An 18333-nucleotide genomic window follows, 5' to 3' on the forward strand; every position below is an offset into this window, starting at 1 on the left:
ACCCATACTTTGAGAACCACTGCTATAATCCCTGGATTGCGCTAATCCGTTGAACGGTTGGGTGATTTTTGAAGCAAATTGAAGCGTAATGGCGGGTGAAAAGGAAGCCCCAAAAATGCATTGCGGGCAATGGGGAGAGAGTGGAAAATGACGATAATTTTTATTTTAGGCATTTGTGTAGCGTTTTTTGCAGATATGATTTGTAGATTAATAGGACGCATGTATTTCTGTGTGTAATAACCAATAAATATGTGTTGATTGACTGTGATGTGTATTATTGTATGTGTACTGGTAATACATTATTCAGTTAATGTTGAAATAAATCATTATTAAGTGGTAATAAATGTTTTATTGTGCAATATAAGTAGTTTACATGCATTTATTAATATTTAAGACAGTGCTTCCCAACCGGTGGTCCGCGACGAACTTTCTGGTGGGCCGCGAAGCTTTTCAAACTATTACCATACCACTATAGAAGTTAAAAAAGTTGCACAGTATGTGCGAACGTACTTTCAATTTTAACATTTTTCTCAATAATATAATATTACTCACTATGAAAGCCGGGTACGATTTCAACTTAAACAAACCTTTATTACACAAACAAACTGCAATTGTCGCGTCACAACAGTACTTGTACTAGTTGTAAAATCTTGATGCTAGAACTGTCTTTGTTAGCTTTATTTGGTCTTTGACTAGCTACAAAATTAATGAAGCAAGGAAAGTAAAGAAAGAAAAGAAAAAAATCTCAGAAAGTAGTAGTGATCTCATCATATGAAATCAACAAGCTCAAGCTCCACATTAACAGAACTATTGCTTGTGTGGTTATTACTTTTCTGTCTCAATTTTAGTTATTTTTCCATTGTGGTTTTGTCGCAATGTTAAACGGTGCTCCGCCCCCCCAAATTTGTTTTGAAGTGGGCCGCGAGCTGGAAAAGGTTGGGAAGCACTGATTTAAGACAAAAATCCAACAAGAATGGCTATTTTCTTCACACAAGACGATGTGATACTTTATTTAGCATCACCTTGTGCTGATCCAAACTGCTGTTTTTGATTGCCAGCAAAGTCTTGGAGCTAAAATATGGCTGTTTAGTTTTTTTTGTAGTAAGTTCAACATTATTTTGCTTCTATGTTACAAACCATCAATCTAATTAGCTCATTTAATCTACCCTTTTCAGTTTGCAACCAACATGCGTTGAACAATTTTTGGTAATGTTGTGAATTCTCAAACTACAAACTCTCAACAAAATTCTAATATCTCAAAGAGATACATGCTTAAAAATGCTTTCAAGACATCATAGCAGTTAGGGTGGAGAGGTTTAACTACCCAAATGAGTTGCCTATTTATCTACTATTGCAGTCAGAATCATTAAATATTGTTTTTATTGTACTTAATAAGCAATTTTCTGCAAAAACACACCTGCACACCAGTTATCACCAACACTACAGGCAGGGTTGCCATACCGTCGTTATTTCTAAGATTTGTCCTTATTTTGAAGGGCTATGTCTTTGAAAAGTTCATTGTCCTTATTTCTAAGAAATGTCCTTATTTTTGACTGTGGTCCTTATTTTGTCTTATTTTCAACAATTACTTTAGTCAAATTCCCAGCTACAAGTGGAATTGAACCTAGATTCGGCCTGTTGTGAGATGCACTTAGTATTTTCTACGAACAACCAGTTGCTGGAACAGATTGTTTCTTCTCAAAATATTGCAAATATTATGTCATGGCTCGTATAAATGCAAAGATTTCTTCAAAAACGTTTGTTTCGTTTCACATAAAAAAATGTTTTCTCGGTTGTCCTTATTTTTTTTTGGTTTTAAGTCGATGGCAACCCTGACTACAGGACTGAAGGCAACAAATACACCAGCCAAGTTCACACACATATCCTGTATTTTTGTCAGATGATCATCATTATAACAGATGATGCGTTCACAAAATAACAACCTCAAATTTGTTAAGTTTAAAATGTGCAGCATATCATGTTACAGGCAGTGTCAGAAATGATTACAAAACATGCACAGTAGAAGTAGAACAGTATACACACACAAAATATTTAATCTAATTTCAGTCCCTCTGTAGTGTATTTGTTGTCGAAAAAGGCTGTATTGTAATCTTGCAGTGTCATAAAGCTTGAGGGGTTGGGAGGAGACTGAAACATTCCAGTTGAATTTTACCAGAGACAATAAAGGTTGTTATTGGATGAATATAAACCCTATTATGTCTGAAAATTGCAAAATTTCATAATTTCACCATGGCAAGACAATAAAGACCCAAACCAAATGCACTTTAATCAAGAAAAAAAATTCAAATAGTGATAAAATAGTTGAAATATTATTTTAGTTTTTGTGATTTTAATTAAAACGTTATTCCACATGGTGGTCAGAATTTCCTGAAGTTTGATAACTGTCAAAAACAGCAGTTTGGATTAGCACAAGGTAATGTCACACAAAGAATTACATCATCTTGTGTGAAGGAAGTAGCCATGTAATCTGCGCATATTTATAGGTTATTACACACCCAAATACATGTGTCCTATTAATCTACAAATCATATCTGCAAAAATCGCTATACAAATGCCTAAAACAAAAATTATCGTCATTTTTCCACTCTCTCTCCCCATTGCCCGCAGTGCATTTTTGGGGCTTCTTTTTCAGCCGCCATTACGCCTTAACCGTGACGCCAGTAGCGCAATCCAGTGTTTATAGAGATCAGAGACGCGTTCGTTGCGCATCCGATTTCGCTACGGATATTGTTTTTCATACTTGACGGTCAGATAAAAATCTTACATGAAGTGTTCACTGTATCATCGCCATGTAACAGATTAAAATTTAAGTGTATGTCGCGTTTTTTGTTAAAACGTAGGTTTCTGGTGTGTTTGGTCGCAGTTTCAACAGCAGACTAATTTGTTAACTTGAAATAATTAGTCTGGGAAAGTAGCATAAAAATGGTGTACTTCTTTCACTAATCGCGTCTAAACTAGGGTTGCCATACGTCAGGATTTTCCCTGACATGTCAGGGAATTTGGGGTTTAAATCTGCGTCAGGGAGAAATGTTAAAATGTACTTAAAAGTCCGGAATTTAAGAAAAAATATAGATATACTATGAAATTAATGCACAAATGGAGAAATTTCTAGTAGTTAGCTACAACCGCGTCTATACCCTGAAACGTAGAGGTAAACTGGCGGCAGGCAGGTTAATGCTAACGCACAAGGTTACTGGTTCGTTTTGCAGTGTGTTTGCGCGCGTAACAATATCTGTTTGTTACTAGTTGTCTAACAATACCAGTTAACTACAGAGAAAAATCCGCGTCTCACGAAAACACAGCGTTCGATGCTACGTGGGAAGTTCCATTTGCCTTAACTGTGTACCTAATATGCAAGGAACTAACTAACAACAAAAAGTCGAATGTCGTGAGATATAAAAACGTGTTTACAGTGACATTTAATTTATAAAGGTCTGTAAAAGGGCGGCTCCCAGTGTTTTTGTTTTTTTTTTTGTTCTGAAAAAAAGTGAGTGTCACTCATTCATTCATTTATATCTGTTCTCTCGTCATCGTTTTTTTTTTTATTTCCTCACGCAGCCTATTTTCGGTTCGTTTACTATTTATCCACCCGCTTTCTACTTTTTGTATACATTTCGCTTTACTTATTTCGCTACTGCAATGCAATTTTTCTCTTTTCATCCGCGTGCTCTTGTCATCGTATTTCTTTTTTCTTTCGTCATCGTATTTCATTTCCTCACATATTTTCGGTTTGTTTATTATTTATCTAAACGCATTCTATTTTTGTTTACACTTTGCTTACTTAAGTTCTCTACTGCAATGTTGTTTTTCAGTCCATCATATAAAGTTACGGTTAGCAGTTTTTTATCAATTTTTCCTCTTCCTTCGTCATCTGTTTATCTGCTTTCCTTTTTTATTTCCTTATGTGCTTTCGGTTTGTTTATCATTCTTTCACCTGTACTTCTTTTCATAATCACGCCCTCTCATAATCACACACATTGTTTTTTGTTCTATGCGTATTTTTCCCCATTTGTCACCGGTTTTTGCTATCGTAGTTCGTTGTTAGCTGATCTTTTTCACTCTGGTTTTCCTACCACAATCGTCTTTTTCGTTCCGTGCCCTTTTTCGTTTCTTCAGTACATTTTGTAGTACACTTGCTTGTCGATCCATCTCTTTTTCGTTTTTGTTCTTTGCTTAAATGTAAATAGGCAAATTTTTCCGATGGCTGATTCTTTTCTTACCTTTGTATGTTTTCTGTTTTGTTTATTCATTTGATTGCCTGTTTTGAAATCAAGGGTGGCTGACAAGGTGACCTTAGGGTCTTTCGCCACCCTGCCGCTTAAACAGCGCAAAATAAGTTACGTACTTACTTCAGCGAGGGTCACTTTGATGTCTTTTACAACAATATTAATGGTGGCATGTTTGTAGCAGGTAAATTGCAGCACATCTGCAAAAACAACACCTTATGAAAACATATCAAAGCAAATTATATTGAAGTCCATAAGCTTTATATGCTCTTTGTTTATATATTCCTATGTATCAGCCATCACTGTTATCTATCACGCTTCATAAAAAAAATCTTTGACAAATCCAAGTCAAGAATACAACAAAAAGGACATACTTACGAAGTAATAGTTCGTTAAGTTTATGTCCTTTGAAAACTTGCTTTGTATGTTGTCTTTTTGGACCAAGACCCGTCCGTGAAAATTTCATGGCCAACTCACGAGTCATAAATTATCTAATAAAGTTCCTCACAGTGGACCTTAAGTTCTCTCTTTCAATTCTTTTAGCAATTTGTGCACAATCCTGCAAAACAAGAAACAATGTCACAACAAACCCTTCACTGACAAAAAAAACTTAATTCTATGAGGTACATACTTTGACATTTTCTAATAAAGAGTTTAGTTCAATGTCATTTTTGGCTGGGCTAAAGGTCTGAAAACGTATTTCTTCCTGTTTGCTTGTAAATGCATCAAATTGTTTTCCAATCGATTTGCTGCACGCAATATTTGCGCCAATTGTGCCTTTATTTACATCATTTCGTAGATAATGTTGTCAGATTGGTGGAATTGGGATTTGAGCTGGTTTCAAAAATGTTCTGAAACAAAAATACCTAATTACAAATACAAAAACACAGCCAGCAGTAAAGATTTGCACTAAAGCTTGCAGTTTGGAAGTTGAAGCACAGGTGCGCAAAAGAGTTGGTACTTTGTTTACTTCTTCGATCAATTGGCTTTCATCCGAGGAAGAAGGTACATCACTTATAGAATAAGCTTTTTTCAAGCAGCGGTCATATGAATCTGCAAATTGTAACAGAGTAATTTTCATGTATTTTAATAATCAATAAAAACACATACTTGATTCACATAAGACTTGACAATTGTAAGATTTCCAATCTCCGGGCAAACAACAGTTTTCTCGCCATTTAACACCCCCCTCCTCAGGCCATTTGCACTTGGTTTCATCTAACATCCATTCTCTACAGACAACATCTGTAGAACCACATCCCACAAACTTAACACATACATACTTTTTCATGATTTTGTTTGCAACAGTACTGACATGCTAAGTCCTGTAAAAAGTAAATCACATGCACAAAATGGTGGTTTAAAAAAGTTGCACCAACAAACCTATGAAAACATTACAATATAATTGTATATGAGCAAAGGAATGTTGCACATATGTTAATCTATGGCTCTATGCAATGGACAATTTCTATGGCTTCTATTTGAATAAGGTTGCCTATGTAGCATTATTTAAATACAAAAAAGTGATCTGCTGAAATATTGTGTGAAAACTTTGGAATATGTCTCAATTAAAGAAAAAGAAGGAAGAACAATCTTTGGTTCTTGAGAAGATAGAATCCCTGAGGGATGAGGTTCGGGAGAGTAAAACCTCCACTGACTCAACCCTAAAAGAACTGATCAACGAGCTAAGGGAGATCCGCAAGAGCCAAAAATTCTTGCAAGATCAATATGAAAATGTTAAAACTCAGCTGGTAAAAAACGAAGCTGAAATGAAAATCTTAAAAACTGAAAATAAGGAACTAAAAAAAGCTGTTAAGGATCTACAGGCGCAAGCCACCTCCAATGCCGAGAACCTAAATGATCTCGAGCAATATGGTCGGAGACCGTGCTTGGAGTTTAAGGGACTGCCATATTTGGAAAATGAGTGCACAGATGATTTAGTCATCTCTGCAGTAAAGAGGTTAGGAATCACCATCTCCAAACCTGACATAAGCATCTCGCACCGACTAAGGAGATCTACTAAAGATCATCCCCGTCCAGCAATCATAGCTAAGTTTATGAGCCGGAAAGTGAGGGATGCAATATACTCTAACCGGTACAAATTAAAACATTCCAACAAAGGTGTAGCCCCGGTCAATCAAATCTTTATTAATGAGAGCCTGACAAAGAAGAACAGGGAGAGATTTAATAACTGTCTCCGGTTCAAGAGGGAGCAACACTTCAACCACATTTGGACAAGAAACGGAGTGACATTCTTGAAGAAGGATGACGACAGTAACATCATAGCCATCCGGAGTGACAAAGACTTGGTAAGGCATAAGATTTATTTACAATAGTTGCAGTTTAATCTACAAAATTCCTTAATCCTTTTCTCACATGAAATGTAACAAATGCGCAAGTGATCTCAACAGCAACAACCCATACTTTTGTACCCGATGCCTATTGTCCAATTTACCCTTCAGCAATATCAGTAACTTAGAGCTAGTACATGTAATTTCACCCAATAAAACTACACATCCACCCTGTTTACTAGCAAACATTAGTCACAGCCATTCAGACTACTATGATTGTGCATCCTTGAACTGTACTCTGAAGCAACATAGCAACAAAGATATGTATATATTGCACACAAATATTCGAAGCCTAAGAAAAAATAAACCTGCCTTAGAACTATTCCTGTCTGATATGGTCAGATCCCCTGACATTGTTATGATAACTGAGACTAGAATAACCCTTAATGGCATAAGCACTGATGCTGATATTATGGGATATAACTTTCATCACACTGATACTCCCCATAGTGCCGGAGGAGTTGGAGTATATATAAAATCACATGTTGCATATAGTATAAGACCAGACTTGGAAATTACTGTCCCAGATACTGAAAGTCTTTGGGTCCAACTTAAATTGAAAAACAAAAATGTTATTTTGGGAGTAATATACAGACATCCAAAGCATTCATTTGAAGTGTTCCAGGATGCACTATCATCTACATTGCATAAACTAAATGATGCCAACCAAACTGTTTATTTATGTGGTGATTTCAACATAGACCTCATGCAGCACAAGGAAGCAAAAGGCATTCAAAACTTTTTAGATTCTATGGAAATTTATGGTCTATCATCATTAATATGTCAACCCACACGTATAACAAACCATAGCCAAACACTCCTTGACCATTTTTATACCAACAATCAAAATATTACCTGCAAATCAGGAATACTGACTGTAGACATTTCAGACCATCTTCCTGTCTTTGTGTTATTGCATTCAACTTGTGGTGATAGAACAGAAAAACTCTTAAGCAGAAATGAGACCTCATTTTGCAGTGAAGATTTTATTTCAGACATTAAAGATGCTGTTAGCAACATACCACTACCAAGTGAAACCATATTGCATAAATTCACTTCATTTAATCATTTATTCCACGAAATACTGGAACGACATGCACCATTAACCACAATGACTAGAAGAAGAAGGAAATTGGCCAAAAAACCTTGGATAAGCAAGGGAATTTATAAGTCAATCAAAATAAAAAATAAAATGTACCATGCATTATGTAAGTCAGGCTTCTCAAGTACAAGTAAATACAACCAATATAAACAGTACCGTAACAAGCTTAATCACATTTTACGAGATGCTAAGCACAGGTATATTGAAAAAGAACTAACAGATCATAGAAATGATATTGGTGAAATGTGGAAAATCATCAATAGATTGTTGTCCCGAAAACAAACTTTACACAAAGCTCCAACTGAACTAAAACTAGATGGTACTGCACATTGCACTACTGACCCAATCACTGTGGCCAGCAAATTTAACCAGTTCTTTGCCAACATAGGAGCAAATATGGCATCATCCATTCCACAGCCAGTAATGCCACCACCCGATATTTCCCTCACAACAAAGCCATCATCCTTCTTCTTCTATGACACTACCCCAGATGAGGTGGAAATGTATATATCCACTCTTGACAGTTGCAAGTCTGTGCCCAGTTATGAAATTCCTATTAAATACATCAAAATGGTTAAAAGCATTATTTCACCTTTGCTTTCAGAGACTTTTAACTGGTGTATACAGCATGGGGAATACCCCACTGAACTTAAAATTGCGGAAGTAATACCAATTCATAAAACAGGTTCACAAGTTGAATGCACTAACTACAGACCAATTTCATTACTGTCCCCTTTCGCTAAGATTTTTGAAAAAATTATATATCAACGTCTGTACAACTACGTTGAAAAAAATGGAATGTTAACAACTCACCAGTATGGTTTTCGATGCAATCGGTCCACATCCCTGGCAATTTATGACATACATGAAAGAGTGTTAGCCGCCCTTGACCAGAAGAAATATACATGTGCTATTTTCCTAGACTTATCAAAAGCGTTTGACACAGTCGATCACAGGGTTTTGTTGTGGAAGTTGGAGCATCAGTATGGAATACGGGGAAGCCCCTTAGAACTGTTCCGTAGCTATTTAAGTCACCGCAAACAATGTACACGCATAGAAAACGTAACATCAAAACTGCTAAACGTTACCTGTGGCTGCCCTCAAGGTTCGTCACTGGCTCCTTTATTCTTTTCGCTTTACATAAACGATTTACTCTAAATTCACAACGAAACTCTGCGGATGACACGTGTTTAAGCATGTCATCAGAGTCTCTGACTGATCTACAGGCCAACGTAAACAAGGAACTCGTTTATGTTGACAACTGGATGCGCCACAACAAACTATCTCTTAATACGAGTAAAACAACGTATTTACTGTTTTGTCCTTCCAAGCGCTTAAACACGCAGCAGTTTTCGATTTCCATAGGATCTCAGCAAATACAGCGATCAACAGAAACAAAATACCTGGGAGTTTATATCGACGATCAGTTAAAATGGGAGAAACACATAGCTCATGTGGAACGAAAACTAGCACAAGCCTGCGGTATCATGTACAAGCTGCGTGACTACTTTGGACAACAGTTTCTCCGTATTATTTATTACTCTTTTGCGTACCCCTATCTGCAATATGCGATCGCGGCGTGGGGTAGCGGATACGCTGCATCAATTAAAACCCTTAACATCAAACATAACAAAATTTTGCGAGCTATTACTCGCAGCCCTTACCGATGTCGCGCTACTCCACTATATCATGATTTGCGTCTTCTAAAATTTAAAGACATTTACAAACTTGAGGTAGCCAAACTGCTGCATTCGTTTCATACTGGTGCACTACCTTCCACATACAACTCCCTTTTCACACCTATTACGTCAGTACACCATTACAACACCCGAAGGGCTGAAAACCAGAACTACTTTCATCCACGCGTAAACACCGCGTTCGGCACAAGATCAATTTGTCATCGAGGTCCAAAAGTATGGGAAGACTTACCACGCGATATTAAGTCTCTGTCACGCTTGTCCTCTTTTAAGAAACAGCTTCGCCTGTATTTATTAAGGCAATATCACCCCTCAACAATTATTTCACTTTCCTGTCCTCGCCTATACCAGAATTCATATAATACAGCTTGTTCTCCTACGTCATAACTACCAGTTTTCACTTTTTTTCTTTCGTGTTTTTTTTTGTGTGTGTTTCAGTTTTATCTTAGTGTGATTTTACTTTTTGACTTTTTATTCCATACTATTACATCATTAAACTGGATAACTTGGTCACATAAAAAGAACAAAATACTGCCGTAGGATTCGGTTTTTTCAGATCAGCCATCCGGGTCGAAGACAGTGCAGCACCTTCCCCAGCGAACAACATCAGAGATCTCGAGATCGATCTTACAAAAGCAGAGGAGGAGATGCTCGACGACAACAGTTTCATCGTCGCAACGAACTGTCCTCGGGACACCCGGGTCTGCCTACGGGATCACAGGAAACGTTCCGAGGAACCGAGCTGGTGTTTCCGTTTAGGCGGGTTTCATTTGGCCAGCAGAACCTGCGGGTTCAAACACCGTCTTATGCAACCGGACGTACCCCGCCAGGTTCGTGCGGTCGGTTGCGATCCTACGGCAGGACATACCCAAAACGGAATTCAACCACAATTCAAATAACAGGACACTTGACTCGATAACCTACGGTTTTTTCGGTGTCCTTGCTGTTTACGTATCCGTTCAACAATGGAACTGTAATGATGAAGTGACTATGCAAATAAAATTTGACTTGACTTGACTTGACTTGAATTGACTATGGCAACAAACAATTTTTTGCAAGGAAGAACAACACATTTGCTTATGCTACAAACACTTAAATTGTCAATTGCAAAAATTCCCACATCACATGAATTTACAGGTTTGGTAAAAAATGGTTTTACATTTATGTACTTTTTAATGATTATGTACTTACTGCCATCATGCAAGAATATGTCTAAAAGCACATATAATACAGTCAGAATACAATCGCAGCTTATGATAATATACTGCACCTTCGAAAGATTTAATGAAAAACTTTTTTCCACAATATCAGCAACGTCACCTCTCTCTATGCCCCCATATTTGTCATATGCCATGAACAAAATATTTTCATTGCAATGATAGGCATAATAGCCAACTTGTTGTAATGGTTTAAACCCAGATTTTACATACTGTTTCAAAAGTCCATGGTAACTTTCAAAGCAAAACAGTTCACTAAATCAAGAGACCCATAATTCTCACAATCATCCACCAGGTGAATGAGACTGTGTACATTGTAGGAAATAAAACCTTTTCCATAAAGTGTGGCACACTTTGTAACAAAGACACAAAGCAACTCAGAACACAAACTTAACCTATGTCCATCACAGGATGAAGATAGAAATTTTAAAATGTCGATATCTCTGCTTTGATAAAACATTTTTATGCTTTAGTACTACAACACCAGCATAAAGTAAAAACAATTTAAACTCTGATGCCTTCCAGTATGGTAGCTTAAAAAAACTTCTCATCTTGCGATTAAATTCCCTTGGTATGAAGTCGTCCTTAAACAGCATTTTTTTATTCATAACATATACAGCAGAGGGGGAAAATTTGACACTGTATTGCCTGAAAAAATAAAACAAAACAAAACAATATTTGACAACCGACATGCAGAACTGTTAGATATCAAAGTTGCAATGTACACAACTTAACAAGCGCTTGGTAACAACACCACAGCCTTCTATCACGTTCACACCATGTCAGGCAAGCACAGAGTGTCCTGTATGATGGCTTTCATCAACTTGTGATAGAAAATCTTCATAGCTTCTTAACGTTGCAACACTTCCAATCAGACACACATGACGAGAATATGTATCATACACTCCGACTACTGAACAACGTTCACAGCTACTATAGCCAGTATAGAACTTGATCTTTTTTAATGCTGATCTTGCAGGGGCATCACAAACATATATTTCATTTGCAAGCCATTTCAAATATCAACTCACCACAGCATATTGTATGGTCAATGAGATCCTGCATATCGGTTAGAAAATCTTTCAAGAATATATCGGAAGTCGGCATTTCTCGACACTTTTGACTTCTCAGATGAGTATAATCCAACGCAAATTGGTTTTCTTTCGACTTTATATACAATGCAGAGGATGGGGTACAGTTTAAAGTCAGGGGAGTGGTTAAACAAGGGCAATCCATCAATATTAATTACTAGGGAATATTTGATGGTCCCAGTCATGTGACTGAAAGAGTTAAACAAAAGAGCTTTTAAAGATGATTTCCAATTTGTAAAGTGGACATGTGTTCCTTCATTTAGTGATTTGTACTTGAGCTTTGGTCGTGGAAGCAATGTATTATATGAAGTGGGTAAATTGGGATGAATAACATGAAGGCACTTTAGCAATCTTGAAATAGCAATTTTTGGTGTATTGATTTCTCTTATGGCCCACGACCTTATGATTCTGGGTTGGCAACATCTGTCTGTTGACTAGACAGTGGATTTGGAGCAGCACAGTGTGGTTTTGTCTTTATTTGAACAAACTTCTTCAAAACCACCAGCACTGATATTTCAGTCTCACTCTCATTGTCAGTTGTAACTAAATGTGATGACACACTTAAATTATTTTCATCACTAGACATAGGTGATTGATAGTCACTGTGAAGAGGTTGTGAATTGCTTTCATTTTCTTCAGCGTTAACTACCTCACCATTTTCAAAACTTTTCGGCAACAGATGCCTTAACGCCGTTTTGTCACGAACCCACCCCTGTTTTCTTGACAACGACGTATATGGCGTGTAGAAAGTTCTCTTAATCTCATGACGTGTCATATGTTTCACTTCGGTCGTTCGTAATTCAAAATTTAACAGCGGTTTTACTATTAATCTTTTCTGACAAAAAAACAACATTAATGTAATTCTATTTTAATTCCCTATCTGATTACGAAGTGTAACGTTCTACACTTTTTGACGATTAGAACCGATAATTATACAAACCAACACAGCAACATTTTCACCACGAAAAACGAGCGACAACCAACGTGCGACATCTCGAATCCAAAAAATAAACACAGAAATCATAATCGTTACACGAAGCACTTTTTTCCAAGGAATGTAGCCTGACTACTGTGAATAGGAAATCGCGCATTGTGACGTCACAATAAACAAAATTCAAATTGGCGCTAAACTTTTAAAATGTGTTTCCTTTAATGGATAAAGGGTTAATTGTGAAAAGAGTTAACCTGCAATTTCGTAACTGTTTAAAAAATATGGATTACGAACAAGAAAAAGTAAGCACTAAAATGTAATTATTAGCGGTATAATGTTTGTTTAACTACCGTAAACTGACTTATTTCAAAATTAAACCGAATCAAGTCACCCGAGATTAATTTTAGTCCAAATTGTTTATAAGAAAAGAGGTAATAAGAACTTTTATTCTAATTTTATCACTGAAAAAGAAGCAAAATAAATATATTACCTTGTTTTAAATATGGCAATAAACTGCAAGCGTTTTTGTCCCACTTTAGTGCTTTAAATCGAACGACTAACTGGAACTAGCACTCTCAGATTTTGAGATTGCGACCTCGACGCATTTTGTCAAATTTCTAAATCATTACCACAACATGTAAACAACGGCCATCTAAAAAATCGTAAAATATGTTTTTTATTACGTCTATTTATATTAGATAAAGGATCATTTACACCCCAGAAGATATCTTTGCATACAGCAGTCCAAAAAGGTTAACTGTTTGGCCCGTATTCAAATTCGCCATGTAATCTCATTTCCAAGATACCAGGTATTTTGCATGTACTTTACATTAATTGTATTTGTTATTTAAACAAACTAACTAACAAAGACGAAACGTAGATAACGGAAACGTTAAAAGCCGCATTACTAACAAAACAACAAGATTTGTTTTAAAATTGACAAATTATGGTGACATTTCCTCTTCAAAAATATCGTACTGGTCACGTGGTGGGACAGATAGGATAACAATGTTATAAGTTTATGATAATCATAAACAAATTGGTTGCATTGCATTAAGGCTGCAGGCATATTTCAAACATTGGACAAACGGATTGTTTCTAAAATTAGTCAGCTCATGGAGGACGGCGTGTCTTCCACACAGGAATTTAAAATGAGTTTAAAATCGTGACACAGGAACTATTTAAAGGAACCCAGGTGCTCGACAAGCAAAATCGTAGGTTTTTTTCCCACAAAACAAGACATAAAGAACCACTTTTACAAAGCATATTGCGGCAGAAAGTTATCAAAAATTGATCAGGCAAATGCAGCGCAACACATTGAAGAATGGAAAAAAAAATCTAGGCCCAGGCGACAACATTCTATTTCGACCTTACGTTGCTGGCGAAGATGACGTAGGCAACGTAAATTTTTCAGTTGATGGAAACATGCCAATCATAAAAAGCAAAAAAACCTTGCTCTTTGTCCTGGCAAAAGAGACTCCTTCGATACGGCAGTGATGGGGAGACTCGAGTCACCTTTTTAAAAGACTCTACTTGACTCGAGTCTCAGTTGTGAAAAGACTCGACTTGGACTCGTCTTAGTAGAGACTCGACTCGGACTCGTTATTTTACCAACAAAAACGGAAATTTCTTATAATTAATAACTTGTTCAGTTGGCTTTAACCAAACAACAACAGCAATTTACTGTGCGCTGCGATGTTATTTCTGCTTAATTTTAAAGTAACGAAGTCGCTGCTACATTTTGCTAAACTTTCATACGCTGGCATTAAGCGTTGTACTTATTGCTTGGATTTTAAGGTAATCGAATTTTAATAAGTATCAATTATCAGGTTTTATTAAAGTTAACCCTACTCTAAGAAAAGGGACATTGATGGGATTTGTACATTGTCATGAAGCGTTGTCCGTTTTTGAAAGGAGCGATGAACCATTAAAATAGAATAACTATCAAACCATTTTGCAAACACTTTTTGTGACTTGCCTTGACTCGAGACTTGAACCGCTAATGACTCGACTCGACTTGAGACTCGAACCCTTTCTGACTCGACTTGGGACTCGAACCCCTACTGACTTGACTTGAGACTCGACTGATAGGACTCGTTACCCAACCCTGCGATACGGTCATAAAATTTGTCTTTTGGATGCAACTTATAAAACTACAAAGTATGCTCTCCCCCTTTTCTTCCTTTGTGTTGAAACCAACGTCGGGCACCAGGTGGCTGCAAGCTTCATAACCCAAAACGTAACAAGCTCAGATATTTCAGAAGCTCTGCAAATAATTAAACAATGGAACCCAGATTGGAAACCCAGCTATTTTATGACATATAAATGCGAAGCCGAAATAAGTGCAATCGAGGCTTCTTTTGACGGTAATAATTAGTCAACGAGTTATCCTCATTTTCGTAAACATTAAACTAAGCAATTTAAACTATTCGCATTTTTCTCTTACACGTTTTCATGTTGTATTCGTAATACTTCATCATTTGTCTTACCTACGATCACATGCGACTTCCACCGAGAACAGGCCTGGGAACGGTTGGTCAGAAAGACCGGAAATTGCCCACCTGAACATCGCCTACTTGTTCTGTCGCTTTTGAGATCAGTTGCATGTGCAACTCATGAAAAAGATCTGCAACTCGCACTACACAATCTTCACATTACAGTGTGTACATAGAAAATTGCAAGCTTAAAATTTTTTTTGAGAACACATGGTTGTCAGAAAAAAAAGTAACTTAAGTTGTGGCATCGCACAGACTAGGTGATGCATGGGGTTGTACCCTGTGCTCCCAACAAACTGGAGTGCCGTTGAATGGCTACACTAGCCAATGCGGCCGATCTCTCGTCACCAGCTGCACTGATGAGACCTTATAGGTCGAAACAGTGTGCACTGTCTGCAACTTAAGTTATATTTTGTTACATATATACATGTTTTAACAAAAGTCATGTACTTTGGTTATAGAGATGGGTTTGGCTATATCGAAAAAAAAAACAATTTGGGGCCAAATTCGGACAAACAACGGTGTAGAACGCCAAAACAGAATTTTTAAACAATCCTACTTAAATTTAAAACAGACAAAGCATTGACAAGTTTGCTTTCTGTTGTGCACACACTGTTTCTGTCAAAAAAATTGCAACAGTAAGTAAAATGTGCATTTAATAAATTAAACAATGTTCAAAAATACAAACAATATCAATGTTTTAGGTACAAAAATAAAAACCAATTTGCCCATGAAGGGTACAGACGTTACAACACGGAAGTACCCTCATACCTACACATTAACTCTGTGTATATGACACTTGACCCGGATATAATCGAACCACTTAAGAGTGCCCCCAACCCGGACTTGAACAATTCTGTAAGACAAACGCAGGAATAGGCGGAAGTTTCTTTACAAGAAAGTTCAGAGTTAAACAAAGGAAAACCGAAATCACCAACTAAGAAACACATAAGGCAGAAAACTGAAATGTTAGAAGAAATTAAAAACTTGGTGTATGATGTTCCGACAGAAGATGTTCTCACAGATACAAAACTAAATCTGCAAAAAGTTATTGTAAATTTAAAATCTGCTTGCACCAATTTAGGTGGTATACGTTTAAGAAACAGTCCACAAACAATAGAAACCGAAAAAGAACACTTCCACAAAGCATACAGGTATTCGATCAATTGTCAAGGAAAATATCTCACAAGTTCAGAGCACATCTACTAATGTGAATTCCACAGCAACTGATCCTTCCACACAACCTGTGAACATGGTCAACGACACGAAAAAATCACCCAGTTTGTGGTCAGCAAAACAGATCTGCATGCAACAAGTCTCAAAATAGGGCCCCATCACATATCCTACCTTCAATTAAAGTCATTTGAGTTAAATATATCCTACTAAGAAATACTGTATGAATCATTGGACAACCAATTCCGAAGTGGGTGGCTGTATGATGAAATTATCAATGGGTGTTTGTTTCTGTTTTGCAACTTAAACACCAACTGTGTGTATGCATCATCCACAATTACACACATTTTAGAAAGTGGTGGTTCAATATCCAGGCTATGGAAAAACCAACATCTGGATGACAAACAGTTTATCTTTATTTCTTAGAATCCCACAGGAAATCACTGGGTTTTACTAACTGTGGACATGCTTAAACAAACTCTATTTTTTTAAATCCAAATGAAAACTATACAGTGGCCACAGATTTGCATATCAATAGAGCAAAAAAATTTGTGAACATACTTTTGAGCGAAAAACTTAACATGACCATACACACTACAAAGGTACCTGCACACAACCTTCAGTTTGATTACAGCAGCTGCGAAGTGTTTGTGAGCATGTGTGCGAATTGCCCAGACAGAAAGTTTACTGCAGCCACCAAAATCTGCATTAGAATATAGAAAAGAATTTTTAAAACCATCTCTGGAAACTGAAATTTGAATTACAATAACAAAACAACATGCACAATCTGCAGGACAGCTGTAACAACTGACCAAATTTCCTGTAGTCGGTGTTATCAACAGTTCCATGTTTCTTGTGGAAACACACAATCACAAGAAGCAGGTTTCATTTGTTCATAAAAACGGTTAGCTTGGAGTTAGAATCAGTACTGTTGGAAAAAGCCTAAACTTTATAAATGTTAAGTTTCCAAAAACACACAGTATGTATTATGGTAAGTATATTGTTTGTAATATATTTTTGGTTAACTTGACGTTTTTAAAAAAAAGTTTCTTCAAAAAAAGTTGTTGCTGTTACTGTTGACTTTCTTTCGTGTTTCTTTGTTGTGAAATTTTTGTTATTTATGTTCGTTTAAAGTGTGACACATTAAAAACTATCTCTTGTTTGTTTTGCCACCTGTTACCTACCTTACACCTTTATTGCTGTATTTCTTGTCCCATATTGGATTAACAATTTTAAAATCAGTTCAAGCTTTGTAGCCTGTCCCTCACTCCAGGTACAATATGGCTATTGGCGAAGGTCCTGAACTACAAAAAACCTAACGACCACTACGGATTGCCTTCAGGGCGTGGTTGGAAAATCCAACCATGTTGCTTTTTTAAGAGACACAAGCCACAAAGTATTGCTTTAGTTTATGTCCCGCAAAAAATAACTGATTTGACATTCTTAAAAGCTAAAACTTTTCGGTGCATCCAAAATATACAGGATCGCTTGGTGCACCTTTATACAACTCGGTGTGCCTTTATGTCGTTTGGTTCACCTTTATGCAATAGGGTGCACCTTTATATGGCTTGGTGTACCTTTATACAACTAGGAGTGTCTTTATATCGCTTGGTGCAACTTTATACAACTAGGAGTGTCGTTATATCGCTTGGTGCACCTTTATATAACTAGGAGTGCCTTATAATTGTACACCAAGTTGTATAAAGGTGCACCAAGCCGTGCACCAAGCGATTCGAGCGGTGCACCAAGCGATCCTGTAATATTTTAGATGCACCCAAAACTTTTAAGTTTAAGACACAAAAAATAATGTTTTTAATTTTTATGCTACTCAATTAATTAATTGGGCAACACGAACTGCATCACACTTTTTATAGCAATGTGTAAACAGCTAACATTTTAAATATGTTGTAGACAACGTTTACGCAGCAGTAATCACAACCAAAGTTACTAAATGTCAGTGAAACGTGATTAAAACAAAAAAAAATTACTCAGTAAAAACCACTTGTTTTCGCCTTAAATGAAGCCATTC

General features: G+C 36.7%; 1 protein-coding gene and 1 long non-coding RNA gene across 3 annotated transcripts; one reads left to right on the forward strand and one right to left on the reverse strand.

The window, feature by feature from the left end:
• Nucleotides 1-5752: 5752 nt before the first annotated feature.
• On the forward strand, nucleotides 5753-6583 carry LOC145220063 (uncharacterized). The gene has a single exon (XM_080087360.1). The coding sequence runs from the start codon at nucleotides 5807-5809 to the stop codon at nucleotides 6581-6583; it is 777 nt and encodes a 258-aa protein (XP_079943486.1). The 5' UTR covers nucleotides 5753-5806.
• A 9187-nt stretch (nucleotides 6584-15770) lies between these two features.
• LOC145218418 (uncharacterized) lies at nucleotides 15771-18060 on the reverse strand. 2 transcript variants are annotated; one of them, XR_013857599.1, is made up of 5 exons: nucleotides 17489-18060; nucleotides 17117-17232; nucleotides 16911-17007; nucleotides 16319-16433; nucleotides 15771-16169 (listed from the first exon to the last, which is right to left on the reverse strand). It is a non-coding gene; the product is annotated as an uncharacterized LOC145218418 (long non-coding RNA). The 2 variants fall into 2 exon arrangements; XR_013857598.1 differs by having other exon boundaries at nucleotides 16319-16478.
• Between the last annotated feature and the right edge of the window lie 273 nt (nucleotides 18061-18333).

The sequence above is a fragment of the Phallusia mammillata genome, chromosome 3 (genome assembly GCF_965637545.1).
Source record: "Phallusia mammillata chromosome 3, kaPhaMamm4.hap1.1, whole genome shotgun sequence".
NCBI lineage: Eukaryota > Metazoa > Chordata > Ascidiacea > Phlebobranchia > Ascidiidae > Phallusia > Phallusia mammillata.